This window comes from Neodiprion lecontei, chromosome 1 (assembly GCF_021901455.1).
Source record: "Neodiprion lecontei isolate iyNeoLeco1 chromosome 1, iyNeoLeco1.1, whole genome shotgun sequence".
NCBI lineage: Eukaryota > Metazoa > Arthropoda > Insecta > Hymenoptera > Diprionidae > Neodiprion > Neodiprion lecontei.
In genome coordinates, this window is record NC_060260.1 from 33,604,907 (window position 1) to 33,632,482 (window position 27,576).

Here is a 27,576-nt window from a genome sequence, read left to right on the forward strand (position 1 = left end):
CTCATTGGCCCCCCTCCTCGAACTGCACTACATTATTATTTCATAACAATGACACTAGCGCGGGGTGATAACTGTTATGTGTGCCGGCGACACGGTCCGACGAACAAGGCACGAATTAAAAGGTGGATTAAAAATTTACCGAAATAACGTCGATTAAGGGATGTGTATGTACGCGTCGAATGAGTAGGTGATCCAACTACTTGCTGGTCAGCAGCGATTAGTTATTCGGCTGCCATGAAATCAGTTTCAATGCCGTGTTTTAGTCACTTCGGAAATCGCGGACGCGTTTAAAATTACGCCTAGCCAACGACGTCGCTTTCACAATCATTCGTCGACTGAGAATGACTGATCAACGGTCAAACTGTAATAATATCCTGATAATTTTTTCGTGCCTTCGAACCTTCATTGGCATCTGTCCAACGGTTTATTATTATTCACTGTATGAAAAAAAGAAGCCAAGGCATACACAAGCACAGGAAGGAAAATTTCGAGGACGAAGGCTATCGCAACACACCGAGTCCAGTCCTGCTGACGAACAGAGGCCGTAATGTTTGCGCGATGAGTTTTAATTGAGTTTTTCTCTTCACGACGGTAACACGAGAAGGTGGACGATGGTCTGACGAGTTGTCCGTTTGTTGGATCATCTGCTCATGGGCTTACGTTTCGTTTGTACTATCAACACCGCGGCAAAAAGTTAATTAAATCTCGCTCGCGCATTCTTTATTTTATACATCGAAGTACGGGATTGTAGCCTGTATTCAATTACACGCGCAGTATGCTGCTTTCGTTCCAGCATAAATCTCACCGTGATTCGGAGTATTCCAAGCTCGAAGTCGAGCTTTTTCAATCGTAAAAGAAGCACAGTTTTTCAGGACAATGTAATCACTCGTAAACTGACTGAGATTAGTCAGCCAGCATTTTTACCACTGCAAATACTTTCTGATTTTTAGATTCACAGTAACAGGATGCCCATTAACTGACTTTCATCTACTTCCAATTGGAACAGTTTTTACCAGAAGTCAAACAACAATTACAGAGCAAATTCGTTACTTGCATTGCAACTAACGAGCCGCGTTTAATTTTTAGTTTGCCACTATCTGTGAGGCTGCGACCCGAAGCTATACTCGAAAACTTGAAGGGTAATTTAGATATACGATAATCGGTGAGTGAAATATCTCTGGAGAAACGTTGAACCTCGGTGCAGTTGAGTGAACGAGAATTTTCACGCGACTCTGGAAAATGTTTACGGATTGCCGACGCTTTGATGTTGGTAATATCGGATTTTGACAGGTGGGCGTTATTGGGCGTCGCTGGGCGTCGGACCTCCTTGGAGGCGAAGGGCCACACCGAAAACCCTAGCGAAGCGTGGACGGCATCACTTCACGAGGCATTCATAGCCCTTACTTTCTGGGGCGCGGCCCTTTTGAAATAAGCCACTTTCGGAGAGATCTGACGAAATATCTTGATGGGATTTTCGCACTTTTGAACTTCTTTGGCTCCGTTTCGTTTTCGGCTTTCTCCGACTTTAGGGTAAGCCCCTCGAGTGTTTCCTCCGCATGGAACCTTCGAGTTGTGTGTGTATGTTTTTTTCCTCCTTCCTTCCGAACCTGCACAATCAATGTATCCTCGGCTTCTTTTCTCAGCAAATTATTTGCGGTTATGAAACTCAGTTCAAAGTCTACCGGCTGGGGAAATCCGCGGATTCAAGTACTTGCTTCCCATGCTCAAACGATAGTTAGCAATATGCTTACTCCCGTATCGAATTATTAAACTTTCGATACAATGATAAAGCTTGAATAAACGCAGCATGTGCTCAATCGTTCGCACGATTTACTCTCAAAACTTTTTATACCTCTTGTACGCCGCGCCCGTAAACCGGAAGTGAACACGAAAGGCTCGAAACCACTTCCGCGAAAAAAAAAAAAAATCATACGTGTATTAATTTGACAATTTAGTAGCCGGCAATACCCTCACTAATTCCAAAGCTACCGCACTTGGATATTATATGCCTGCGAACATTTCCCAAACCGCAGACGGCCTGCAGCACGGCTGCGGCTTAAGGGCCGTAGCGAATTGATTTCTGCATGAAGCGGAGGGTCCGTCGCCTTCGGCTGAGCCGCCACCGGCCGGACAATTTCAAGCTATTTAAGGTATTTAGCGGGAACCATTTGCCTCAGTTATGGGAAATTGAGAATGAATTTGCTTCAGCGTGGATATTGCTCGGCCCGATCCGGAAGCTCGGCTTATTCGGTTCAGCACCAAGGAAAAAAATATATTTTATACAGCTGGGCGATGATTGTTTTAACGTGATTACTATCTGTGATAACAAGGTCTTGATATCAAATGGAACGCATAAATAAGGCGTTTCAGAGAAGCGGATAACTACGAGTACATTTTAGAGAATTTGGAAAGCTTTTTTTCAACCTAACACCCGAAAACTAAAATTAAGCCTTGACTAATTCAGATTATTATAGAGATATTTATTTCCTAGTGCTTGACTATCGCTTTGGGGTCGCGGTTTGAGATATCGAGATACATTGCCCTGCTTTCAACCTAGCTCTAAAAATATCCAATGTAATTAAATCGTGGCGTAAGCTGAGCCTCGCCGCCTAATGCTGGAAGGGTTAATACGCAGATGATGGACCAGATGGACACTGCCGTGGTTCGAGAATCCGATTACACCTCACCGAGTGTCTCGGCTGTTTCGCGACCGTCGGTGTAATAATATCTGTGTACGAGTTCCCGGGATATTATCGCATTAAGCATAGGAGGCGAGTTCCTGTCGGATTCGTAAAACGCCCTCGCCGGCACGTGACTGCAGCACGCGACAGCGACGGGTGGGTCATTACACTTTTGCGCATCTTTATAATCGCGTCACTCCTAATTTTTTAACCGCACAGCCACGCGCCTCCCCCTTAAATTGTGAGTTGGTTTTGGGCAGATATCGTATCACGCTTTGGCACCTCTCTCTGGGAATCGGGACAGAGCATAATAACGCGACGATTGAGGTGTTCAAATGATAATATTAATGATCCTATCATCTGGGTGACTAAACCACCAAAGTCACGTGCCGGCTCGAGGAGATGGATAGCTAAAATAGCTAACTACCCTTTTAACAAAAATGTTTTTTATTCATTCATTCAACACTATTCGCGTACGTCGCGGATTCATTTCACCATACTTTCGAACGACACGCGTTCTCTCGAGTGTTGTTCCATTTGCGACACAAGAATGTTTGAATTTTAATTTCAACATCACTTCCAAAATCGTAATCTCAATGCGAATCATGGATTCTTTACTACGAGTAAACGTATTTTAGCGTTCTAACGCTTGAAAAAAAAAGAAAAAAACTTATCTCTAAACCGCTTATATCAGAAAAAAATTAATTCCCACAGAACCTTCTAAATGCGGAATAAAGAAAGAAAAAAAAATTATAAATTTCTAGTAAGCAGCAAATTACACAGAAATCAAAAACCGTACACAAGATGAAATTTTTATGGCAGTAGATAGTTTGATTAGAAAATGACATCTTCATCGTTGAGGGATAAAACGCGTTGAACTTTTTGAAATATTTCAATTGAATTTCAACGTTAATACGGCGTTGGTTTATATCTACAAGTGAAAGCCCCGTAGATAACAGGGTTAGCATTTCCCACAGACGAGATCAACTTGTTACGCGTTATCAATCTTTCTACGAAGCGATGTCAGCCCGCAAGTTACACACCGGCACGAGCGACGAATTAAAGTTTGTCCATCGGTCGCGTGGCCCTCGTGCCTTGCACACGTGGCGGTGCTAAGAGATACCCCACGAAGCGAATACGGGTTCACGCCTCCGCGGCAAGTCACACGTGTCTTGAAACAACTCCGGTTAGCATCGATCACCGGTAAACTTCACGCCGCCGCCGCCGCACGCACGTGCCTGAAACGGATGAACGAGGACCGGAGATCAACGGCTAATTGAGATATCATAGCCCGTTTCATCCCGAAGTGAGAAAGCTCGGCGATTAAACAGCATGAACCCATTACACTTTCCTCCTCGGACACGTGCCGCCGTGTTTGCACGCTAATTACACACACCGGGAGGCAATTCGGCTCGACTGATCACGGTGAGACAATCCGCATTGAATTTTCGCGGGAACCGCAACCAGCGTACAGAATTTCTAAACGATCCCTGTTTCTCATTTCTTCATAAAATAAGTAATAAAATGTTCCGTATTATTTGACGATAAGTCCGATTTTGAAATTGCAGAAATACGTCAACCAGTTCGAATTTATTTCCAAATCACATTTAGGCGCGTTAAACAAACGAGGATAGCACAATACATGCAATCTTTTGTACGCACTTAGGAGTAGCTGAAGCAGAGCAAGCAAACAAACGAAACGATGCTCGGAGAAGAGAGAACCGAAATTAAGCCCAGCCCGAGGATATTGGAGGAAGCTTCAACGTTTCGCAAGCGTTTGCACACATCGGTCCCACGTGAAATGCTCGGGGCGGTTTGCCGATGATCATGCTTTTCAATTAGGACACGTGACCAGTCTTCTTGCGCTTTGCTCGCTGTTTACTCGAGTTTACCTTTCGGTCGAAATACGAAAGGGCCTCGGTCTCCGCACTGTGTACTCGCCGTTTTCACTTCCGCTTCGACTGATTTCCTTTCAAGCGGTACAGAATGCCAGCCACGTACCAGCAACGTTTCCGGTCAAAGAGGCGGGCTTCGATTTACACGAGTATAGGCAGGAAGAGCGGTTATATGCTTGAATTAATCCTGACCAAAAAACTAAACTAGTAATCAGGCTGCTGTGAGGAACTACGAGAAATCAGGTTCTTACTTTTCGTATTTACCGTGAGTACGAATTCTGATGATTAATTAAAAATGTATCGTACGTTTTTTATTCTCTTTATCTCTCCTTAGTGGATGTATGTACACTTACATTAGGGACGCAGATAAAGTGTACAGCTACTCGTCGTTTTACGCCGGTGAACATGATAAATGGACCACCTTTTCTCTCGAACTTTTCAATCAGAAGCAATCTTCAATCATTGAGTACTTAGTCCACTGAAAGAGACTCACAAAGACCCCCGGTGTACCCTCACCGACGCATATTCGCGGAAGAGGTTCTGGGGGCCGGTCGAATCTGATCTAGATTACGGATCTGTTTTACACACTGTTTCTCGTCGGTGAGGGGCCCCCTTCAATTGATCAGCCCCGCAAAAATCGATAATAACTACCAACGTATAATACGTTGTATATATTGAAATTAAATATAATCTTACAACTTGTTCTGACTCTATAAATTTTGCAGACAGTTGAAACAATTCCATTTCAATAAAATTTTTATATTTTAGAATAATGTTTAGCAGGTTTTCTCTTATTCTTCCGAAACAAACGTAATTTCGATTCACTCCGTTGTCAAATTTTATATCACTGCTTCAGGGGAGTTGAAAAAGTGAAATATATCTGACAACCAGTACAATTCAAGTATCAAATAATACGATTCTTTCGATATTGCAAAGGATGCGGAATCTGGTTGTGAATCAAACATCAGCAAACAGCGATATTACACACAAAGATAGCATTGTGGCAGGTGGACAAAAGGTAAAACCATGGAAAAGCGCACTTAAAATCTCGTGAACATCTCGTTTGGTCCGGGGAGCTGTGGCACGTGGTTACGAGCAGGCCAGGTGAGCCAATCCAACCGAATAACGCTTTTTGACGTTAACGCCAGAGCTCTTATGTATGCTACACTAAATGCAGCGGGCAACAATGGCCAGATAGTAATCTCGAGCATTAGTCCCTGGTTACGGCCACGTTACCATTATGTTGGTGCTTCACCTATCAATCCATTGTTTCACTTATCAGATTTCGAAACGCGGCGCCCCCCTCTGGTGGCCCGGTAACGGACCCGAAGTACCGCGTAACGATCGATTTTGCGACGAGAACAAATCTGTCGGGAAATAAATCGCGGCGTAATCCGAATTCGTGATATAATATAGAAAACGAAGTCGAAGTGTCTCGAAACGAAATTGGAGAATTGAAAGTGGGAAATTTGCCGTTACTCCGCTTTGATCAATTTACGTTCCGGGCAGTTTTTATTGGCCTCTCACTCTTTTTCTCTCTCTAGCTGTAATTTGGCTTCTTTGTTCACAGCTTACTTAGATCTCTATCCGATGAACTCTCGAGGGAACGAGAGCAGCTCCGTCCGTGTACTCAAAGAACTCCCAAAGGACTGCTAGATTATCTCTCCGGGATCTGGTACTGAGGTTCGTACTACCACCTCACTCATCGATCCAAGGGAATTGTGTTTTCTCTTCGATTATTCATATCGGGCTCTTTGAAGCACGCGTATATATTTAAAGTTTCAGATTCCGTCCCGTAAGTGTTCGAAAATTTATTATAATGCGGGGAAAAAGCAGAAATCGAGAGTTTCTGAGTTGAAAAAAGTTGAGCGCCCGTCGGCTGCAATGGGCTCCGCAACGTCAAGACACAAGCAGCGTTCATTGTTTCAAAATTGAGTATGAAACGAGTTAGCAACAGCGTAGCAAGAATATCGCAGATGTCTATCGAGCGGCGCTGCACGCAAAGCCACTTGAGGATAAAGTGGTCGTCAACAAAAGGCCCGGTGGTCCTGCGTAACAAGTAAAACAGTTGCCGATAAAATAATAGGTAAAAAACCGTCCACGCGCTACTGGTTTTCTATGAAAGGAAAATTATGAAGCATGGATGCTGCCCGAGTGGGGAGAGGAGGGGCGATGCGTCTGGAAAGATAAGGGTTTGATCGTTGAGCGAGTGAATCTAGGTAGGCAAATGAGTGAACGTTTGGTCGAGAGGTCAATGGCTCGAGCAATTATTTCAAACCTTTCGGCTCGAAAAAAATGACTTCGCGTTAATATATTATTATCCTGCAGTGAAATTCCAGCAACGTTTGGTCGCCAAGCTGCGAGCGAAACCGGCTCTTCAGATTTATGGCATCAGAGGGATAACGCGTTTCCGAAACAGCCCTCATCCAGCAAAGCTACACCCCTTTTCATCGGTCGAAAGAGGAGGAACATTTCACTTTAAAAAGTTCGGTGTTTGCGGACATTATACATACCCCCTGAGGAATTTCCCGGCTGTATTCCCAAGGCGAGACGGAAAGCATTGATCAGCAAGAACGGATTTCTCCTCGCGATAAAAATTGCAGGGTTCATCCCAAAAACGACCAAGCTCCGCGTTTGGATGAATGCACTCCACGTCGGTGAATTCTCTCCCTCGCTACACGGCAGCTCAAGGGATGAACTCACCCCGTACCAATGACAGTTTTGCTCTATGGATTTTTTTTTTTTTTCAGTTCTCCTTTTCTGCCAACTGAGGGTACCTGCCCCAACGATCTCCCCCTAGGACGTCTTTCTAGTCGAACGCGCCCGAAGAATGAACCGATGCACAAGAGAACATGCATGTAATCTCATCTAAGATTATTTCTACATAAGCATGAACGAAAGTAGTTAATAAATACCTTCTGATACGCAAGTGCACCCGCCTTGAATTAAAACTATCAAATTAAACCTACGAACTCACTCCCATACAATCATCGTCTGACTTACTTCCGGCTAAACCAGGTAAAAAATGACTCACCCTGTAGCTATTACGCGCCTGCAAAATGCAACCGTAGTTACAGTAAAGCGCATTGTGAAGCGTGCTGTCTCGGAGTAGAACATCTTTTATTTTTCATGGTAAAATTTCTATTACAAAGTTAGAAACACCTTTGAATCGCGTGACGTCATCGATGGAAAAAAAAGAAGTTGCTCGAAACTGGGCAGATTGCAACGAAAACTGTCCATTAATCATTCTATACGGAGATGAGAAACCGGGGTGTGAAAATCCCCGTTAAGCTTGTTGACAAAACATCCCAACAGAGCGTTTTCTTTTTTTTTTCTCAAAAAAACCGTTTTTTCACGGTAAGCATTTTTGGACAGCTGTAATAAGTAGAGCGAAAGTAATGCCCAAAGATTAGGATCAAAGTACTGGAAGAGTGCGTTGAGTTATGCTAATTGTACTGGAATATTAATCAGGTGTTTGTCGATTGGAAATTAATAGAAGTTCACTCCTATTTTAGGACACAATGCCAATTATAGATTGATCCGAACTAGTTCAAGGTCAGTCGATGAAACCCGAGAAGCGAATAAATCAATAAATTTTTTTAATTATACACAGTCACAAGTTCGAAGGAGATTTGCTCATAATCGCTCTCGTACAATTCAACTCTCAATACTCATGTCTCGGTAGAAATTTTCACTTCAAACTACGAGTGGAAAAATAATTACACGCTCGGTGATAAAAAGCAGGGTGATCAAATTTCAAATTGTCCATGGAACGGGCTTTCATGGCTGTCATGGTTTTGGAGGATTACAGAACGATTACAAGGCTTAAATTTAAAGTCCCGCGTAGCGGAGCAACCCTTTGTGGGCTAGTGTATGGTTTTACAATCAGTCACCCGTGCTGTGACACAGTAAAGGGGTAGTCCACCCGTTTCAAAAAGCGGATTAATCCTTTTTGATTTTGCACTATCGATCCCGACGCCGCTGGTTCATCGTGATTGATGGGCTTTTCAACGATTTCTAGACTTTTCTCTCACTCATTCTCTCGTGGACAATGAACAAAGATCTCACCATTCTATAGCCCTTCGCAAATATCTGCGGTTTCACGCGTTTTATTTTTCCATTTCTGCCGTCATTTCGATAACAAATATACTGCCGAGTCACTGTTGGCGCTGACTCTTAAGTACCGTTCACAGTCACGTATCTACTCAAGAGATTCATTACACGGGTTCAAAAAGGAATCCAATCCACAACCACCAATCTTAATGACATACTCAGTGTCCGAGCATGGGTGTTATAAATTGTCCGGCATTGGTGACAATTTCAGGAAAAGATTAGTGATGAGTAAGTTTTTAACGTAGAAAGATTGGGTTTCATTATGCGATCAGAATAGGATAAGCAATCGACGAGCGATCGTTAATTGTTACAACCAGCGTAGAATTCTGAAAACAACGTATGTTTTTCATATAAATTCGTTTCCCAGTCGTCGAACTAATATTTTTGACTCTGCTTGATCAGGATTCCTGCCCTACATACTTCTTACCAAAGAGTAAATCACTCTCTTTCATTATCTAACCACCATGCCCATGAAAAATTGCTGCCATCTCCACAGCTGAGAGTGTGTTCGAGCATGAACTTTTGATGGGCGGTAACAATTAGGTGGTTCAGTCTAGAGGCTGTAGGTACTTTGTATCGATAGACGAGTACGTTATAGCTGCAACAAAAAGGTGTATCGGTTATAATGTAGCAAGGGTAGAATTGATTAGGAGCTGGTTAGCATCGACGGCTGACCCGCAACGAGCCAAAGTCACTTCCAGACCAATTGAGTCTACTTACATCCGGGCCACTCGAATCGAACCATATCGCGAACAACTAAGCCGAGAAAAACGGTTTCTCAGCCCGCAGTTGCTCTGCGCGATGTACTCGATGCGTACTTCGGGGCGTAAGAAGTGCAGAGATCGAAAATGAAATAGAAAGAGCGGAGAGGTTCCCTAGCCCCCGTAACGAGCGAACTTCAACTGCAATGTATACTGTGCCCGTTTGCTAGGCCCAACGTACAAGGCATAGGGCCCCTAGCTCGTTCCTCTTTCTCTCTCCTTCTTCTTTTTCCTATTACTTTTTTCTTTTTTTTGTTTTTTTGATAGGAATGATGATGTATGGATGTTGGCTGGGTGCTAGGGGCTCGGTAAAGGGTTCCATTGTCGTGCCTTCCTGCCCTCAGCCCCCTCAGTCGCCCTTAGGCCGGTGGCAAGGAAAGACCCTCGTCGGCCGGGTGGGGGGGGGGAGGTGAAATATTGCAGCCGCGCAAGCGACCTACGTACACCCCTGATTCGTAATGTACGCTCTGTAAACTGCATACTGTTAATTTTATGTCCGATTTTCGGCCCCCCTCCTCTTCACGAAAATATCATTGTTCTTCGAGGGACCGACGATTTTCTAAACGAAACATACGGGTCAAGTGCGCCTGCCTACCATTAGGTTCGACTTTCTCTCTTCTCTCTCTTAAACCCGACATTTTGGCTTTTTTTCTCTCGCTCTAACGGTCTATTGTCAGCCGCAGAAAAATATTGACTAACAAAACGCCGCATTCAAATCTTGGCTAAAAACTAACGAGTACGCTTCGATTAGTTTAAACTACTGTTTAGAATCGATTTACGAAATTGTAAGCGCAATGTGCAGCTGTACTAGCTTCTATACTAATCTACGTTGATACTTAAAGGAACTCTCTCGTTTGCACACCTTAGAAGATTGCACCAGCATGCTACGACGGTTTGTTAAGTAACCAGGTGAAAGTCAGGATACACGCCTGCAAAGTTGTCTTTTAGTCAGAAGAAGTACGAACAAAAGCGGTATCGTATATCAGTCAGATTGGAAACTTGATAAACTTGACAAAATTGATTTTTTTCCATCAAAATATTTGGGACGTATTTTTGTCCTCGAAATATCTGACATTTAAATTTTCCTGGGCTTGATTTTAAATATATTGATACTTTCTATGCAGGAGTGTATTTGTGAAAGGTAATTAAAGAATTTAATGAAAGGTGAGCGTTGCAAAATTTGTTCGAGCCACGTCTGTATTTGACAATACTTATTTTCAACCGAGTGCATTCCCTGAGAGAAAGAGCAGCCGATGATTATATTCTAATCAGAAGCGACGTCACGACTCAGCCCGACCCTTGAACTTGAAGGTGGAACGAAAACGGGAGAGCGCGTACTAGGGCAGGGCGACAAGTAGTGATGTAATTCGATGAGGATCGCCTCTAACAACCGGTAGAACGTGTAACAGAGCATGAATACCTGTAGAACAAAAACCATATCCTCAATTAACGTGCCAGGCTTGAAATCGGACACCGCGCGCGTTCAATATGCAAATCCGATCGGACATGGTTTTAGAAATTCGCCTCGGCCCTTCCACCGTCCCAACAATGCGTGACTCTGCCAACAATGGAAAATAATAAACCGTGATAAATAGCTGCGCAAATACACAACAATCGAGGTAGCTCGCGTTCCAGGTGGGCGATTCAAATTCTTGAATAAATAGTACGACGGGTAAATAGTCCTCGGTAACCAATGGGAGAACTTAGCCCGCAGTGCTGCGGCAGCGGACGAAGAGGGGCTGCAGGGAAGCCCCGGGACGTTCTTGTTATTAATTTTTCATGTTTGCATATTTGCCAGGGCTCATAATTTGTCAAGCGATGAGTTATACCGTCTGAAAAGCAAACACGACGGTTCGACTGGATTTTCATCGGGGCACGCAATGATGCACGGCGCAGGTGCAAAAATTCGATTTCCGGCTATTCCTCAAATTCGAACCTGTTCTAATTCGTCTGCGACCATTTTCCCCTGGCTAGCTGGGTGGTTAGGTGATTCCACAGGAAAGTGGTCCACAGAGACAGATTGAGGGGTGTGTTCGAAACGAAATCAGTCTTTTGTTTTACAACCCCTAAAATGGCCGTTGGGGATTTTGCTCAAAGTGACGCCCATCCGTTAGAAACTCCGCCCGTTGACAGTGTGCCCTGCGTGTACGTTCTTTGCTCAGGGGTAAACTTCGCCGACTCTACGGAAGATTAAAAACGTCCCGGAGAAGTTTTTTCGCCCCCGTTTTGACGGGGGAAAACCGACCATTCGCCCTGCCGAAACCGGTAGTCTGGTATACCTAAGGAATTTCTAATCGATCCTCGCACTTCTGCACCGAGTTGTACAGTGAAGTGATTCGCCAATTTATTCGGGGAGTCCCCTGCGACGAGGATCAGCACCTCGACACCCTGGCTGCTCGCCCGTCTAATTCCCGCGTGGATCCCTTCGCCAGAGAAATCCTCAGGGATGAAAGGAAAGTCTGAGCATGCTTATGCCCGTGCAGCTCTGGGTACATTAATCCAAATAACTTCCACCACATCGCACCTACCGCTTAACCCTTTTCATCAGAGTGCTGTCGACGTGATTAAACGACCTTATACCTTACGCTGCATTCGATCAGCTGCTAATGAATTGCTGCTTTAGGTGGGCTGAAACAGATGAACCAATTATGAAGTCATTCAAATGCAGAACGTAGACTGTCTTGTGGATTTGAAGCGATTATTCGTCAACCTGTGTCCCTGTGTATCAGATTAAACATACTCACTTAATACTGTATAATACTAGTCACATTTTTGCAGCACAAAAAATTCCTACAAAGAAATGTCTGTTTTCTATCCCCCACACGTGGGTTCGCAAGTATTCTGAAGCCGTTCAAGCCCCGCCTCTTCCCGATCCTTCTTAAATAAACACGAAAAAAAGAAAAAATAAAACCAAACGGACAAAAAAACAAGGCGTAATTTATGGACGGCCCCTTGTCAAGTTTTGGCATTAAAAAAGGCTCAGTCCTCGAGACATAGGCATAGGATACCGAGTTCAGACTCGGCTGGAAATAATTCTGGCTAGACGAATTGTCACCGAAGTATATTGACCTTCTTCATTCCAGTGTGGGTAAGGTTAATGGAAAGATAAAAACCCGGCCTCCCGGGGTGAATCGACAAATCAGCTATTGGCGATGAGTGGTACTGTCGAGAATGCATTACTCGTCCGAGAATCTTTGATCTTTGACTCCTGTATCGAGATATACTTGACTCCACGATTCACAATCAGTCGCTTTCCGACCACCAGCCGCTCGCGGTTCCCAATGATATTAATAATCGCGATAGGAGTATAAAGTTAAACATTCCAGATCTCGGCCGTCTGGTATACTGAGCCGTGCATTGAGCAATTCCTTCGGAGTGCCATGGATCTCTTGAGAATCAGTAATTTTCGACGATGTTGACAATCGCTACGGAGACCAGGATCACACCTACACCGATCCATCGGGTCGACAAAGGCACAAAGAATTGAGTTTGTATGCGACAACGTGGATTGGTATCATATGTCAAAGGTTACCTTTCCTGGAACATACCTGTAGCCAAGGCAGACGGGAGGTATAAGATACGGGACCGTTTTATAGCCGAATCAGGTTTAGCAGTCGTAAAATTCTCAGACGTGCCTCCACATCTTCAGCGCGAAGAAGCAACGTGGCGACTGGTACCAATAAGAAAGTTCCACGGATGAGGTACCAACGTTGGTGAACCCAAGTCTCTACCCTCATCGTCAGAGTCGAGGTTCACCGAGGATTGACCGCGATACATATATCCTGAGCACCAGATGTACGTGCGGATGAAGTTCCTCGACGCAAAAGCCATCCTGGTCGGAACACAAGAATTCTCGGTTATGGGCGAAGGACCGAAGACCACTCTGGGAAGGTAGAAGATAGAATCGCGCCAGCGCGGGTCGATAGGCAGCCAGGTTGCCTGGCGACAGCAGCCGTCGCTTCCTACCGCAGGAGAGAAGTTACTTTGGGATCCGCAGACAGAACTCCGTCAGTCTCCGATACGTCAGCTGGGTCGGTGGGTTTCTCCCTCAAGAAAACGACGTGCTTTTGGTAAGATTTAATGTAAGTTTAAATCAGACACAGTTTCCTTACAGATTAAACATCATCTAAGGCAATGCCTATGTTCTGCTTTTCTATGAAAATGTGTGTCTGATGAGTGCATGGGTTGTTGACGTTTTTCAAATATTTTTCAAACATTTTTCAAATCGCCGCCAGGGCTGCACGCGCGTGTTGTTGACTCGTAGCAAGCAGTCATCAAATTACGTTAGAGCGCGCAAATTACACAATAGACAATGACGAAATGTAGTAAAAATTTTAAAACAGTATATCAACGGTAAATGCAATTTCGTCTGTCAGGAGCAATTCGTCCACTTCAACATCTCGATCTGAATGTCATTGTTTCTTTATTTCAGCGTTATATGTATAAAGCTGATTAGTGGATTGGAGAAATAAATTCTAAGCAATGATCAGATAAGACTATTTTTCAACTGTTCCGTGCATGCAACCATGAAAACAGTACGAGCAAGTAAACAAGTGTTCACAATAGTTTCGAGGCACGACGTGACATTACAATTGTAAACTTTTTTGAATCCTTAATTAGTAATTGTGTCAATTGAAACAGAGGGATTCTTACCAATCAAGATAATTAAACGTGGTCTGTACGATGCCTAGACTTAACGTCTCTGAACCGGTCAGCACCGAGTCGAAAAAATAAGAACAAACGTGCCGTCTGCGCCCATTTGTTAACCGGAGTCTCTGTGAGCACGAATAAATCATATCTAGCATCCAGTTACACCGCCCGTTCGTTTGTTGGTGCGTTTTGTTCGTTCGTTCGTTCGTTCATTCGTTCGTCTGTTCGTTCGGTGGGACAACGAGTCCAGTTTGCTTAAGTACATCTAGTCAGCTGGTCGCGGGTACCGAGTTTCTAATCTGCAGTTGTTGGTCACCTCGCGGCATCGTCGGTATACGTAATAATTGAGAGTAATTCTTAATTACCTCAAAGTTTTTACAAATTCGATTAGATATTAGCCGACACGTACTTGCATCAAACGTCCAACGATGAGTGAATAGTTTTCGAATGAATTATTGGTGTGGTTAGAATTATCCGTGGTGTGTAAATTCGCAGATTTTTAAAAAGAATATGAATTTTTCGACCGGTTAACACACCGACAGACTTCAGTTTCAAACCCGATACATTCCCACGATTTTTGGAAATGACGTTACGCGAGCTAACAAAACACGAGAGAGAATTACTTCACAGGAATTGCCCGTATCACTTATTCAATCAACATACATTAGCAGTGCACTCTGTCACTTAGCGCGGATTGATTCCTTTAAAATTTCCGGGTTTTACACCGAATGCAGCAAAAGCTCATCGAAAAACGCACCTCCACGTTAATCGTCGGCGGTAAGTAAGGAATGAATTTCGACTTCGCACAATTTTTTCGCAACTTTCTAATATACTTGGCTTGTAAAATTATTTGTCACTCGTGAAACAGTGCGTTAAAATATGGGAATGCATTATCGCTGACGTTACATTACGATTTTCGTTGCCATCGAAACCATTAGACCAGCTGTGAATACGAGAAAGAGAAGGAATAGTGTCAAAGCTGAATTTTATGATTTTACTGCGTTGACAATGAATGATCAGTGACTGAGAGAAGCCGTTTAAACAAGTGTAAAATAACCGCGATCTAATGACCGATGGCATTGTTTCAGATACTAGGATTCCGGAAAAATGAGACAACGGTTAAAGTGTTCGAATGTGGCCGAAAAATCTGCGCCCAAATGTAGAGGGTGTGCTGAGCCCGATGAAAATAAGCCCGAAATCAAGAGCTGGACGGTTCAGCTCTCGGAGATGCTACCTAGCGACAAAGCCTTCGAGGAGGTTTGCGGCTTCCGCCTCGACGACCTCAAGAGCTACGAAAAATTTGTCGCTCTGATGTACCGATCAACAAACCCAGCATCCCTCGGAGTGGCTCGCGCGCTTTTCGGTAAGCCAGATCAAACACTTTACTGGATTGTCTGTAAAGTCGGATGATGAAAAACCTTACACTAATCGATCGGTGAGGGTCAATAATCTGTATGAACCAGCGGTTCTGAAACAAGTTTTTAATTCCATAGTAATAAAAATTAATGTCCATCTCGCAACTGGGCTCACCGAGTATCGAACCTGTCATTTTGATTTGGATTACGCAACTAATTACAGTGTTTGAAATATTTATACACCGTCATCCAAGAATCCGTAGGCCAGGATTCGGGTGTGCATCTAATCACTCTTTGATGAAAACCGGCGCCCACCTTCCAATTAGCCATCATGCCTCTTAACCCGCATTCTTCCTTACGAACACCGTCACCAACTTTAGTCTTTTACATCAGCGGTTCTCAAGGATATGGAGCAACGTTTTAGAGTCGAAAAATTATATACTATTTGAGTTCACCGTGCTCGGTTGGTAATGACTCGGCTCGCGTTTCATTCGAGAAATGTTGATCTACGAGCCTGATAAGCCGGATCAGTAATCGCGAAGTCTGTTTAGTGAATTTACGATTCGGTCTTTTTGACTGTCGCCGCTCTTTTGACCATCGCAACTCGGTACTCGCAGAATCAAGTTACACCCACTACGGCGCGTGTGCAAAGTCAGCTTAAAATGCCGAGTCCAACGAGAATCAGATGATAAACTGACTAGCTAACGGGTAATAAGTGTTATAATAATGTACGAAAATGCATAATTGCTCAATTTAACCCGACAATTTTATGAAGAATGTCGATAGAAGCGAGTAGATAACCACAGTGAATGCACAAATAGTCGTTGTCACCTTGCATTAATACGAGTTTTATCTTTACCACCCACGTCTAACGCGAAGCCTGTGACGCTTCTCTTCAGTGAAAGTATGACTGCCGCTTGACTCGGTACGATGCAGCGTGTCTCTTGTTACTCGTTACTTGTTACTTGTTACTCGTTTCCATCTCCGCTGTAGGTAAGTTCTGACTGGTCGGATATAACCCGATAAGGATATGCGTACGTACACTTTTCCATGCGGCAGACTTAAAGGTCAAACGGAGCCAGTCAAAATAAAGCCCAGCGCCCACGTGAGGTGGACCACAATTGTGAAGATGGATTATCTTGATTATTCTGCAAGTGCATAAGCAGTCGATAGATAATCTGACGATAATCAAAGTTCAAGATGCTAATTCAGCCTAACATTTTCCACTGTTACACTTACAGGACTATGCATGGTGATCGACATCGTGGAGGAGAGAGGCTTTTCTGACATTGACCTTAAATGGGGGGATCCAATGACTTGTCACTTTCCTTTGATCCACGGAATGAAGCCCCCTCGATTGCCATGGACCATCGCGTTGTACACCCTGATGTGGCTCGGCGCAGGAGGCATCATGATTGGGTTCAGCTTCAAGCTAGCATGCGGTTGTTTTCTCCTGCCGTACTGGTACTTTTTTATCCTGGACAAAATGAACTGGAATAATCACAGCTACTTGTACGGCGTTGTCGCGATACTGTTTTGGGGCACCGGAGCCAACAAGTACTTGTGAGTAAACGCGTGTCATTTCTCATACCAATGAGCAGGACGAGTCGTGGTGTCGAGCTGGGTTGTCACGTCGTATTAATCATTCCAACAATTCACAAATTTTCCATCCGTTACAGTTCACTGGATGCAAAATCGTACAAATCAGGAGACAACAGCGTGCCTCTTTGGAACTATTTTATCCTCAAATTCCAATTCTTTGCCTTGTACTTCCTGGCTGGGCTGAAAAAGTCCAGCAAAGAATGGCTGGATGGCTACGCGATGATGAATCTCTCCAGGCATTGGGTTTTCGACCCATTCAAGTAAGTTGCTATTTCAATTATAGCATATTTCGTAATGGCGTATCAATAGTTACACGATAGGATTACGGAAATTACGCGGCGCATTTACCTTTCCTCAGGGTGTTTCTAAGTACCGATCAGATCGACTTTCTCATCGTTCACTGGTTCGCATTCCTTTTTGACTTGACTGTTGGCTTCTGGATGCTGTTTGACCGGACGCGACTGCCTGCTATGGTTTTTTGCACCAGTTTTCATCTTATGAATTCCCGTCTTTTTCACATTGGTGAGACGATCAGTTTTGGAAAATTGTGAAAGCATAAGCTATAAGCACAATCATCCATTTCTGTATCCCCAAAGTCTGTATTTAACCCGAAATATTTTTCAATTCCATTCAGGGATGTTCCCGTACGTCTGCCTGGCCACAATGCCTCTGTTTTGTCACGTTGATTGGCCGATGAAAATCAAAGGCTGGTTCGTTGGTCGTTCCAAGTGCGATTTGCAGAGCAATCAAGTCCCGGATGAAAACCAGCACAAGAATCAGTGTTATAATAGAATTGGAAAATCGATGGAACAAAGTGATAATTTCATTTCAAAAGAGAAGAAATATTTTTCTGGTGATGCCGCTTCTAAGACCGAGACTCAGAGTGATGCGGTAGAGACAAGTGACGATGAAAGAAATCAAGAAGATTCCAATGCAAGCAAATATCAAGATGACTCGATGGAAGAAAGTGATCACCACAACTGTTTTAGTAAACAAGAGCAGAAAGAATTAAACGGGAAATCGACTCCCGTTCATCCGAAATACGCCCACGGGCGAAAAAAGAAATTGTTTCGTAAACTGAACGTGACCAAGAAACAAAAAACCGTCGTTGGACTCTTGCTCTTCCACGTATTCATGCAACTCTTCTTGCCTTACTCGCATTTCATCACAAAGGTACATTACAGATCCCTGAAAAAAAAAAAACAATTCCTCTTGTTAAAGCTCGGAGAGAAGCTGAGTGCCTAAGATTTTATGTTATTAAATATTGACTGTTGTAATGTTTTAGTGCATTTCAAAAGCCAATCTATAACTACACTCGCCGGACTTTATTTCAGGGTTACAATAATTGGGTCCCAGGTTTATACGGATATTCTTGGGACATGATGGTTCACTCCTGGGATACTATTTTGGTCGTCATTAAGATACACGATAACGTACACAACGAAGATCATTACTTAGATCCGCAAGCGTGGGTCCAGGGAGATCGGTGGTCTAAGCACGGTGACATGGTCAAACAATACGCTCATTGTTTAAAGGTATGATTTACATTCATTACCCAATTAATTAAGTACCTCAATCCCAGACCCGCAAATAACTGTTAGTCACCGCAGTAAACCCAGTCACGCGCTTGTGATCCGCATTATCGCTGAATCAACCTCTAACAAGTCTTAATCGCGATGTATCAACTTGAAAAATTAAAAAGTGATTCATAAGCTACTACATGTAAGAATTTAATTAAAATTTGGCATCATTACCTGCCCTACAATGCAAACACTCGACCATTTTTAGGACAATCTTATGAGCGAAAGGCAAAAGGCATTGAAGACTGGGCAACAACCACGTGTAGCAGATCATTGGGCAAGACTCTCGAACAACTTGAGCATTTATATCGACGTATGGTGTTCTCTGAACGGACGTTTCCTCCAAAGAGTATTCAATCCTAAACTAGACCTTCTGACTGCGGAATGGCACCCCTTCCAACCAGTTTCTTACCTGATGCCTCTAATGACGCAATTCAGCTCCTATCGGTAAATCGAATCGATTAGACTTTGACTTTTGTTCTCTAGTACCTATATGTATAGCTGTTTGAAAATAAAATACAAAACCTAAAACGATAGGATAATCGGTCACCCGATAATAATATATTTTCTTGTGTCATAGGAATAAACTGGATGAGATTCAACGCGCCGTTTACTCCTGGTCCAACTATACGGATGTGCTTTTCGTAGCGGACTATCCGGGAATGGAACTCGAGAATTACATTGACAGAGATTTGTCTAACGTGACATTGACCGTGCTCGAAGGTCAGGTAATCTACACCGAAGATGATTGGCAGCAGGGGGTTACGATTTCCAAAGGAAATCACCTCGAAATAAGTCCAGGAAAATTCCATAATGTACAAACGATAAGCTTTCACCCAGCGTGCCTGATGTACACTTTTACTAACGGTACCAAGCAGAGACTCGAAAGAGAAGGGTACATATTTCAAGCGATGGAAAGGTTTAAGCTTTTAAAAAAAATACTAATAAATTATGAATTATCGTTAACATGATCATGTTACGTTTTCAGGAGAATCGAACCACCAGAAAAACCAAAAGATGTCTTTCCGATTTTCAAAGAAATGAGGTACAAATTGAATGCCTGGAAACGTACCCTTGGACATATCGCTGACGCATTTTTTTACTTCGCTTACGACGTGCCCATGCTGCGCCGAGTTCAGGTCAACTAATTTGAACCACTCGCGTACGTTTGTTACACATGTATATTTTTTTTTTAATCCGAGAAGTCAAATAATTTGTGATGTATGTATAATGTATATACAATGTATATTATACATAGGGGTTTACCTATTTATATTAGGAAATGGCAACGTTTATTAACCGGATCGTGCGGTTCTGCATCATCATTTCGTTAATTGATTTAATGTTATAAAATGTTATAAAGGTAATTACATTATAGGAAGTCCAAAATATTTACTACTATAGCCGTGTATCATCTACACGATCACGATTGATGAGTGCCGTGAAATGTGATTTGCGAAATGATTTAAATGATAATGGTTACGAGGCCCGAATGTCCTAAGTGACAATAGAAGCCTTCAATTTATCAATCACTTATTTATAGTATATACGTTATGATAGGGGGTTATCTAAGCCTTACTACAAGCAGTAAGCCCGTACCGATGTCGAATTCGCAAGTGTCGTTCTGAATTATCTTACAGCAGAGAAGTCTTTGCAAGTATTGCAACAACGTGTAAATATGCAAATAGATAACCGAGACTAACTGATTTACAAAATGTAGAACTTAGCGCTTTGAGAAGCCAAATAAAAATATCTTATACGGAGTACTTTAATAGTAAGGTACAAATGTTTTACTTTGGTTTGAATATTTCATTTTTTTATAAATTACACGTCATGTTAGATAAGTTTTGTATGATTATACAACTTTTTATTTATATACATAAATACCGAAGCAACGCACAAAGTTTTACAAGGAAGTACAAGGTAGTGATAAAATACGAACATAAGATCACGCTAGAAAATATATTTTATACAATATGTACATGTAGAATAAAAGTTGTAATAAGAAATATGATGAAAATAGATCCAAATTAATATTACAATTCTGTACATTATCGCGACTGATGTATGTTAACAATGTTAAACGCTTTGTCCTGAGCTTTGTGCCTATTGGCAAACATCTACAACCGAAATTGTAAAAATCGACAAGAAATTTACAAAGCGGATGCACCTATAATGGAGTTGTATGTAATTATAGATATATATTAAATGTTTTGGGAACCATAGGTGCGAAGTTACTTCAGCATGTACCGCGTAATTACAATCGAGCTCAAATAAAACACTCATTATTTTCACCATAAACGGTTATCGTGGTTATCTATTCATTAACCACATCCACACATTTGTGAAATAGCCGATCCATTATCGCACCGATCACCGACCGCTACAGCACATCGAAGCATCAACGATGCCGTGATAACTACTGTAACGACAACACTGTATTCATAAAAATTCCCGAACACGTGCAGTCTACACGGAAAGGCAAAGTATGCTTAGAGAAATCTATAATCAATGTTTAACGACGGCGTTAAATGTCACTTATTTCAACTTTTATCAAAGCCTACGCATCGCTGATGTGTCGAATACGAATATACAAAAAGAAGTTTGGTTTTACGAAACAATCGTGCTAAAAAACGTGCTCATGTAATTAAATTACTTACCATGAAGGAAGACACTTCTTGGCTTTGCACTCGCGTGAAACATAACGGTTTTTAGATATTTTCGTTCGGCATTGCATGTTGAATTATTGCGCTGACTACGGCATTATTACGTCGGTGCCTAAAAAAGTAAGTAGTAAAAAAGCATGACGTTTAACGCGGTTAGTAAACACTGACTGTACCGCATCATCTTAGGATCATTGTGCCATTCTGTGTGTGAGATACTTTAATTTGCAGTACATATATGTATATAAATCTGAACGTACGTTTGTATACACAATGATAACTGTATCGATTTTAGGATAACAGTTGCACCATAAGTGTTCATAGCAGGCTTTCTTTTGTGGTTTCATCAATTCGTATTAGTTCCGAGTTAACATGAATGAAGTAGAGCAATAAGGAACGAACAAAATTACTTACATCTACGAAAAAGTTTGGGAATGTACCGTGAACAAATTTTTAAATTGACTAGAGATGAAGAAAAAACGTTTCGACAAAATCTAGGTTCGGTATACGCGTTGAAGAATACGTGTGATTCGCAATACGGATAAAGTTTCTCAACCATAAATGAACATTTTTACAATCGGATATGTTACCGAACACGTCAAATGAACGAACGTGACTGGACGTCGCTGAGACAGTTGGTATTTTAAACCGACAAACAAACGCCGCTGGTATTATAGACATCGAGTAAAAGAACAGCGGTTAAACATTTTTATTCTCAAATCAACCGAAGTTATAGTAACATCGTAAGCTGCGTGGCGTCCCATTATTATTCAATTCCTGTATCTGACAATGACTCGGGAGAATACTAGAGCTGTTTATTGTTTTACGTTGGGTCGATTAATTATCGAAACCGTTGACGGATACGATTAGGTCCACCTGTAATCGAATGACCATGAGATGGACTAATGCACTAGACTAATATCAAATTCCACGGACATAAGGTACCTACTATCAAAGAGCGTGTGACAATGCGTTCACGCGGCGTGTGAGGATAAGTCGTGGCGAATCGAATGCCTACTAACGTAAACGACGTACACGCGCGGAAGTCGGTAGATATACATAGGTATGTACTCGTATCAAAGAGGGGGAAAATAGGCAAGGCTGTTTATGCCAGAGCTCCGAAGCTGTAGACGTAGTGAGCAAACCGCCGTCGGCTGTGAAGACGCGTGCGCAACTGACCAAATTTTACGAGCGCGGAGCGTGTTGATTTTGTGCGGCCTCAGACGGGTAAACGGAAATTCGAACATGGTAGTGTTGACAATTTGAATTTCTCGTTGAAACTACGTAACTCCGGAGCAAAGTAGACCGTAACAACGTTGCCTGATCTTGCCCCTCGGTAAACAACAATTGAATAGTCAATTCAATGACAAGAGCGCATTTCTATCGAAACGTTAATCTTGTTTGCTTACCATTCATTTCGAAGTATATCTAAGTTTATCTTGGAACGGATGTAAAATCTTGCAAACTAATTTCGAGTGCGCTGATGCCGTGATCGTTGGGTTCCAAAAGCATCCTCACCAGCTTACGCGCTAGCTAATTAGCACTAATTTCAATTAACGCTGACAGGCCAATTCGATACCTCTGAGGAAAGACAGATATAATGGCCTGATTTAGAATTAATTCACCCCCTCCATCCCGCGAAACACGTGTTAATGTAATTGTTTGCAAACAGGCCCGCCTGCCTTTGCCTGTATCTTCATTGTCAACATATAGTGTTCTACTTTACTTGATAAAAAGCTAAACTCCAAACATATCACGCTCGAAAAACTGTTCTAATGACGTAGTCCAACATATGCTTAGCTTATGTGCTGAGATGAGTAGCGTTCTTTGGTTAGCGTGACTTCTAGAATAATTTAGTCTAAAACTAGTTTCGCATCATTCACCACAGAATGTCAGCAGCGAGTCTTATACAGTGCGCAGTTTTTTGAATTTTACAATTTCGCAGTTCGCCCATATCGTTAATAAATCTTGTGAATATCTAATTACCGTTATTGAAATGTTCCAGAGACGCAATGGCTGAAGAGGAAGGAGGTAAAAAGAAAATAGATGAAAAAGACGAATTAGAATATGCGCTCGACAAACTCGGCGAGGGGTCGAAGTTGCTATGGCTTGTTTTTGCCCTTACTGCAACGCCCACGTTATTCAACGGACTCCACGCGACGTCCTACGTTTTTTTAGCCGAGGTACAGTCGACGAGAAAAACGCAGTAGGAAGGATGCGCGTGAGGTGTACGCGAATAATAACATGGAATGTGCACAAGAAAATTGATAATCGAGTAAACACCTTCACCTTGTCACTTGAATCCAACACCGCATGTCCATACAGGTACCCACTCACTGGTGTGCAGTCCCGGAGTTGTCGGCGGCCAACTGGACTGATTCCCAAATTAAAAACATATCATCAGCGTCATCCTGTTCCGTGTACGCTTACAATTACTCGTATCTGGCTGAGCTGGGATTTGAAGGTGCCTTGGACTATGTGAGCTCAAATGACAATCCAGGAAGCGAAAGCTGCACGGCGATCAGCTACGCCGATGACATCGACGGGACGTCAATCGTCGCTGAAGTACGCTCGCTCATTTACAGTCTTGCGGTCAAATCTCTGGTTGGCTGGCAATAACTCTTAATTGACGGTATTGATGAATTACAGTGGGATCTGGTCTGTGACAGAACCGCATTACGAAGCAGCGTCCAGATGGCATTGTCCTTGGGAAAATTTCTCGGCGCTAGTACCTTCGGCATTATCGCCGACAAGTTCGGAAGACGAACCAGCTACATAGCTGGTGCTTTGTTACTGATCGTCGCTGGACCCTTTAGCGCCGTTGCTCCCTGGTATTGGCTTTTCATGGTACTCCGAGCTCTGATTGGAGTCAGTAATTCGGCAATTTATCATTCTTCCTTCACGATTTGTAAGTATTGAAGTTTAGAATCGTATACCTCGAAGTTGCGCTTTTATCGCAAATTGACGCTGCTATTTATGCTTTAACAAACAAAACAATTAGCAGATCAAAATAAGTAGACCTTAGCGCACAAACTTTCATGCTGCACTGCGTTTAATTTAAGCAAAATGCGGTTCTTAACTAATGCATAGTTGGATCAAAATTAATCGAGAATTCGTAATTAGTAACAGAGGTTGCTGGTCCCAAACACAGAGCCTGGATGGGCATCGTCTACAGTATGGGCTATCCATTCGGAATGATGATTCTCCCGGGAATCGCGTACTTGGTACATGATTGGAAACTTCTTCAATTAGCCATTACCGTACCGGCTATTGTCTTGCTTCTCCATTGCTGGTAACAACTACTGTCAAGATGAAACGAATGCACGCTTAACCAATCTGGTTGCTGCACTAACAACCAACACTCGCTTAATTGTTTCACTGTGCCAAGGTCTTGCCGGTATATTGAAGAGATGTGAGATGACGAATGTTTTAAACAATTTCAGGTTCATGCCAGAATCCCCGCGATGGTTAATGTCTCAAAATCGTCGCAAAGAGGCGCAAGCAATTATCGAAAGTTCATACGGTCCCATTTACGCGGCTAATGACAATCATGCCCTGGCAGCAGACGAAAAGGATGACAAGAATTATGCGCAAAGACAAGACGCTAAAGCTTCAAACGAACAGCTAAGTTTTTCTGAAAAATGGAAAAGTCTGATCGAGTTAGTCCGCAACGTGGAATTGCGGAAGAGAATATTCATCGCGTACTTCGCATGGGCCGCCACGTCGCTTTCATACTACGCAATTGGTGAGAGTAATGCCTGATCGTTTGCGAGTTATATTTATTGTTCATCAAAACGATACGGTTAGTGATACGCAATCCGAATTTATCTCATATTTCAGCACTAAACGTGGACAACTTTTCGGCCAATCGATACTTGTATGCCTTTCTGACAGGAGCCACTGAAATACCAGCGTACCTAGTACCATTACCACTCTTAGCTATAATGGGCCGCCGTCCTGTTACAGTTCTTTTATTTTCCATATCCGGCGTAGCGCTGCTCAGTATTTTACTAATTCCTCAAGCAGAAACAAGCGCTATCACGGCAGTTGCATTGACGGGAAGATTAGCTGTGGCCGCTGTGTTCAGCGTCATTATCTTGCACACTTCTGAGTTATTCCCTACGGTGAGTAAATTAAGTTTTAAAACAATAGTATAAACATCCACATACCTCACTCGAAATATTTCTCGAGCACTCGAAGTCACGTAAGAGTTTCTGACGTCATCTCAGCAATTGCAGTCAGGAGGAAATTTCAAATCCCATTCGAAGCACAAGAATTTAAATTAATTCGTACGTCTTGCTTGACATGCGCATCCAGGTTTGCCGAAACAGCGCCGTGGGGACGAGCTCAACCATGGCTCACGTTGGCAGCATTGCGGCGCCTTACGTGGTCGACCTATTAGGGGCAGAAGTTTGGTGGGGACCCAGCACACTGTGTGGCGTTTTGGCGCTCATCGCTGGATTATTGTCCCTGGTTCTACCGGAAACGCGGGGAAGACCTTTGACTGATACCGTCGACGAGGAATTGGCCGAGGGGCGGGGAATCGTATCACTGAAAAACTGTTGTTCGTTTAGATAAAAATACGCCCGCCAATTCGCGTTATAGTACAATAAATGCGTAAATCAGAGATACTGTCCATCGTTGCAACTAAGGTAGCATTCTGTTGCAAGTTCACGTTACGGCTGTCGCACGCGCAAGTGGATGACTCTGGTGGCAAATCACTATATATCTGTCTTTTTCCGCATAAAAAAATGACTTATCTGATGAACCGACAAGAAATGCACTGACTGCAACAAGATTTATGGAAGAAATCCTGAAACCGCTGTATGCGGTTATTATAAATATATCTTTGATTACATTAATTTTATAAAACGTAGCTAAATATTCCAAGTAACTACAGGTTTTAATACTGCTGACCAAGTTAAATGAAATAAGTAGAAGAAAGTAGAAAATAATAAAGTGTTTGTGTAATGTAAACAATTAAAAATGACCACTTTTTAAAAAATAATGTTATGTACACTAAATGCTATACCCAATACCACAAGCATTAACAGTATCTAATTCTTAGCTACAAGAGTACATGTTGAAGATATTGTATAATATAATAACATTATTTGAAACCGAATTACAGGTCTCCGTATCAAATTTTTACCGGTTTTCGCGCCAATACACAATGATATACACATATGTGTAGGTATATATGTATTATACGGATTTCAACTTTTTGATCGATTTTGAATCTTACAACTTTCGAAATCGATTAATCACCTCGGAAAGTTGACTTTTAAGAACTGAAGTTATTCATTATTTTCTACCTTAATCTCAGATTTTAAATTAAGTTGAAAAAATATCAAAAAGTCGAGAAGGATCGATTCTGAGTAACCGACTACCTTCTACCAAAATTCGATTTTCGACTGAAGTCAAAGTCGACTTTGTCGTCGCTACCGACGTATGAATGCACAGCAGGCGCTGTTTGACAGACCTTGTGTAGCTTTGTGGTAGCTTTGATGTTTGCTCGCTTGTTGTGTGGCGCCATGCAACAATCATGCAATATTTTGTCGCAAAGCGCTGACGATCGAAATCTCGCGTGATCCGAGGACGCATGAAATGCTACCTGGAAATGTAATTGATCCTTATATTATATCATATTCCATATTATTTTATAAATTGTATCACAATAAATACATCGTTACTTGTATAACATAGGTCAATATATGTATAAACAAATGGGTACTATCAAAACTCCCATCACCTTCTCCTGCCTCAACTGCGAGGAATTGACAATTTTTTTTCTTGGGTTAAAAAAAATATCAGTTTCAATACACCAGTATCTACTATTGTTTTTCACTCAAGCTCAAGCGGAATTAGTAAACATTAATACGATGCTCACGTTTACCGTTATTTACTTGTAGCTGCCGTCGCGTGTAAACGACATGGGTTCCCAGCTAATACAGTGGAACTCGTATGATAACATTTTTCTGCTATTCTGTAGGATATACTATTACCTCCGATAATCATAGTGTATATTTCGTAGGTTAAAATATCGTCGCGAATCATGGCGAATAATTCTCAAAATAGAGACGGAGTTACGCAATTTCGTATAACCATAACCTATTGTGAACATCGCTGATAGGCACGTATTTGAGTCATAATTCATTTGTCGCTATACGTATACGGATAGACCATGATGGCGTCATACACAGGTTGCAGCCTGTGGTAGATATTCCATGCCGTAGCATAAATAATGTTAGCACAGTAGGTACAGAAGTACCGTAA

At 42.4% G+C, this 27,576-nt stretch overlaps 2 protein-coding genes and 1 long non-coding RNA gene across 9 annotated transcripts; 2 read left to right on the forward strand and 1 right to left on the reverse strand.

The window, feature by feature from the left end:
• The first annotated feature begins 12,726 nt into the window (after positions 1 to 12,726).
• On the forward strand, positions 12,727 to 20,938 carry LOC107220523 (vitamin K-dependent gamma-carboxylase). Of its 5 annotated transcripts, none has more exons than XM_046744667.1 (10): positions 12,727 to 13,532; positions 15,189 to 15,463; positions 16,697 to 17,018; positions 17,135 to 17,317; positions 17,416 to 17,579; positions 17,692 to 18,230; positions 18,392 to 18,592; positions 18,846 to 19,084; positions 19,218 to 19,556; positions 19,626 to 20,938. In XM_046744667.1, exons 2-10 carry the CDS (start codon positions 15,208 to 15,210, stop codon positions 19,783 to 19,785), a joined length of 2,403 nt encoding a protein of 800 aa, XP_046600623.1. In that variant the 5' UTR covers positions 12,727 to 13,532; positions 15,189 to 15,207; the 3' UTR covers positions 19,786 to 20,938. The 5 variants fall into 5 exon arrangements, with proteins under 5 accessions (XP_046600623.1, XP_046600615.1, XP_046600628.1 ...); XM_046744659.1 differs by having other exon boundaries at positions 12,727 to 13,520; XM_046744672.1 differs by lacking the exon at positions 12,727 to 13,532 and adding an exon at positions 14,266 to 14,282.
• On the reverse strand, positions 20,458 to 22,286 carry LOC124295283. Its single transcript, XR_006905188.1, has 2 exons — positions 21,298 to 22,286; positions 20,458 to 21,059 (listed from the first exon to the last, which is right to left on the reverse strand). It is a non-coding gene; the product is annotated as an uncharacterized LOC124295283 (long non-coding RNA).
• Positions 22,287 to 22,416: 130 nt separating this feature from the next.
• On the forward strand, positions 22,417 to 27,028 carry LOC107220522 (organic cation transporter protein). Of its 3 annotated transcripts, none has more exons than XM_015659160.2 (8): positions 22,417 to 22,548; positions 23,306 to 23,483; positions 23,626 to 23,865; positions 23,950 to 24,208; positions 24,424 to 24,592; positions 24,744 to 25,045; positions 25,141 to 25,424; positions 25,618 to 27,028. In XM_015659160.2, exons 2-8 carry the CDS (start codon positions 23,313 to 23,315, stop codon positions 25,876 to 25,878), a joined length of 1,686 nt encoding a protein of 561 aa, XP_015514646.1. In that variant the 5' UTR covers positions 22,417 to 22,548; positions 23,306 to 23,312; the 3' UTR covers positions 25,879 to 27,028. The 3 variants fall into 3 exon arrangements, with proteins under 3 accessions (XP_015514646.1, XP_015514645.1, XP_015514644.1); XM_015659159.2 differs by having other exon boundaries at positions 22,461 to 22,636; XM_015659158.2 differs by lacking the exon at positions 22,417 to 22,548 and adding an exon at positions 22,723 to 23,212.
• Positions 27,029 to 27,576: the final 548 nt, after the last annotated feature.

Coding starts and splice junctions, on each gene's coding strand:
- LOC107220523 (XM_046744667.1), top strand. CDS start 15,208: ATGAGACAACGGTTAAAGTGTTCGAATGTGGCCGAAAAATCTGCGCCC. Junction 17,019..17,134: donor ACCGGAGCCAACAAGTACTT/GTGAGTAAACGC, acceptor CATCCGTTACAG/TTCACTGGATGCAAAATCGT. Junction 17,318..17,415: donor TGGGTTTTCGACCCATTCAA/GTAAGTTGCTAT, acceptor ACCTTTCCTCAG/GGTGTTTCTAAGTACCGATC.
- LOC107220522 (XM_015659158.2), top strand. CDS start 23,190: ATGTCAGCAGCGAGTCTTATACA. Junction 23,213..23,305: donor TCAGCAGCGAGTCTTATACA/GTGCGCAGTTTT, acceptor GAAATGTTCCAG/AGACGCAATGGCTGAAGAGG. Junction 24,209..24,423: donor TCATTCTTCCTTCACGATTT/GTAAGTATTGAA, acceptor ATTCGTAATTAG/TAACAGAGGTTGCTGGTCCC.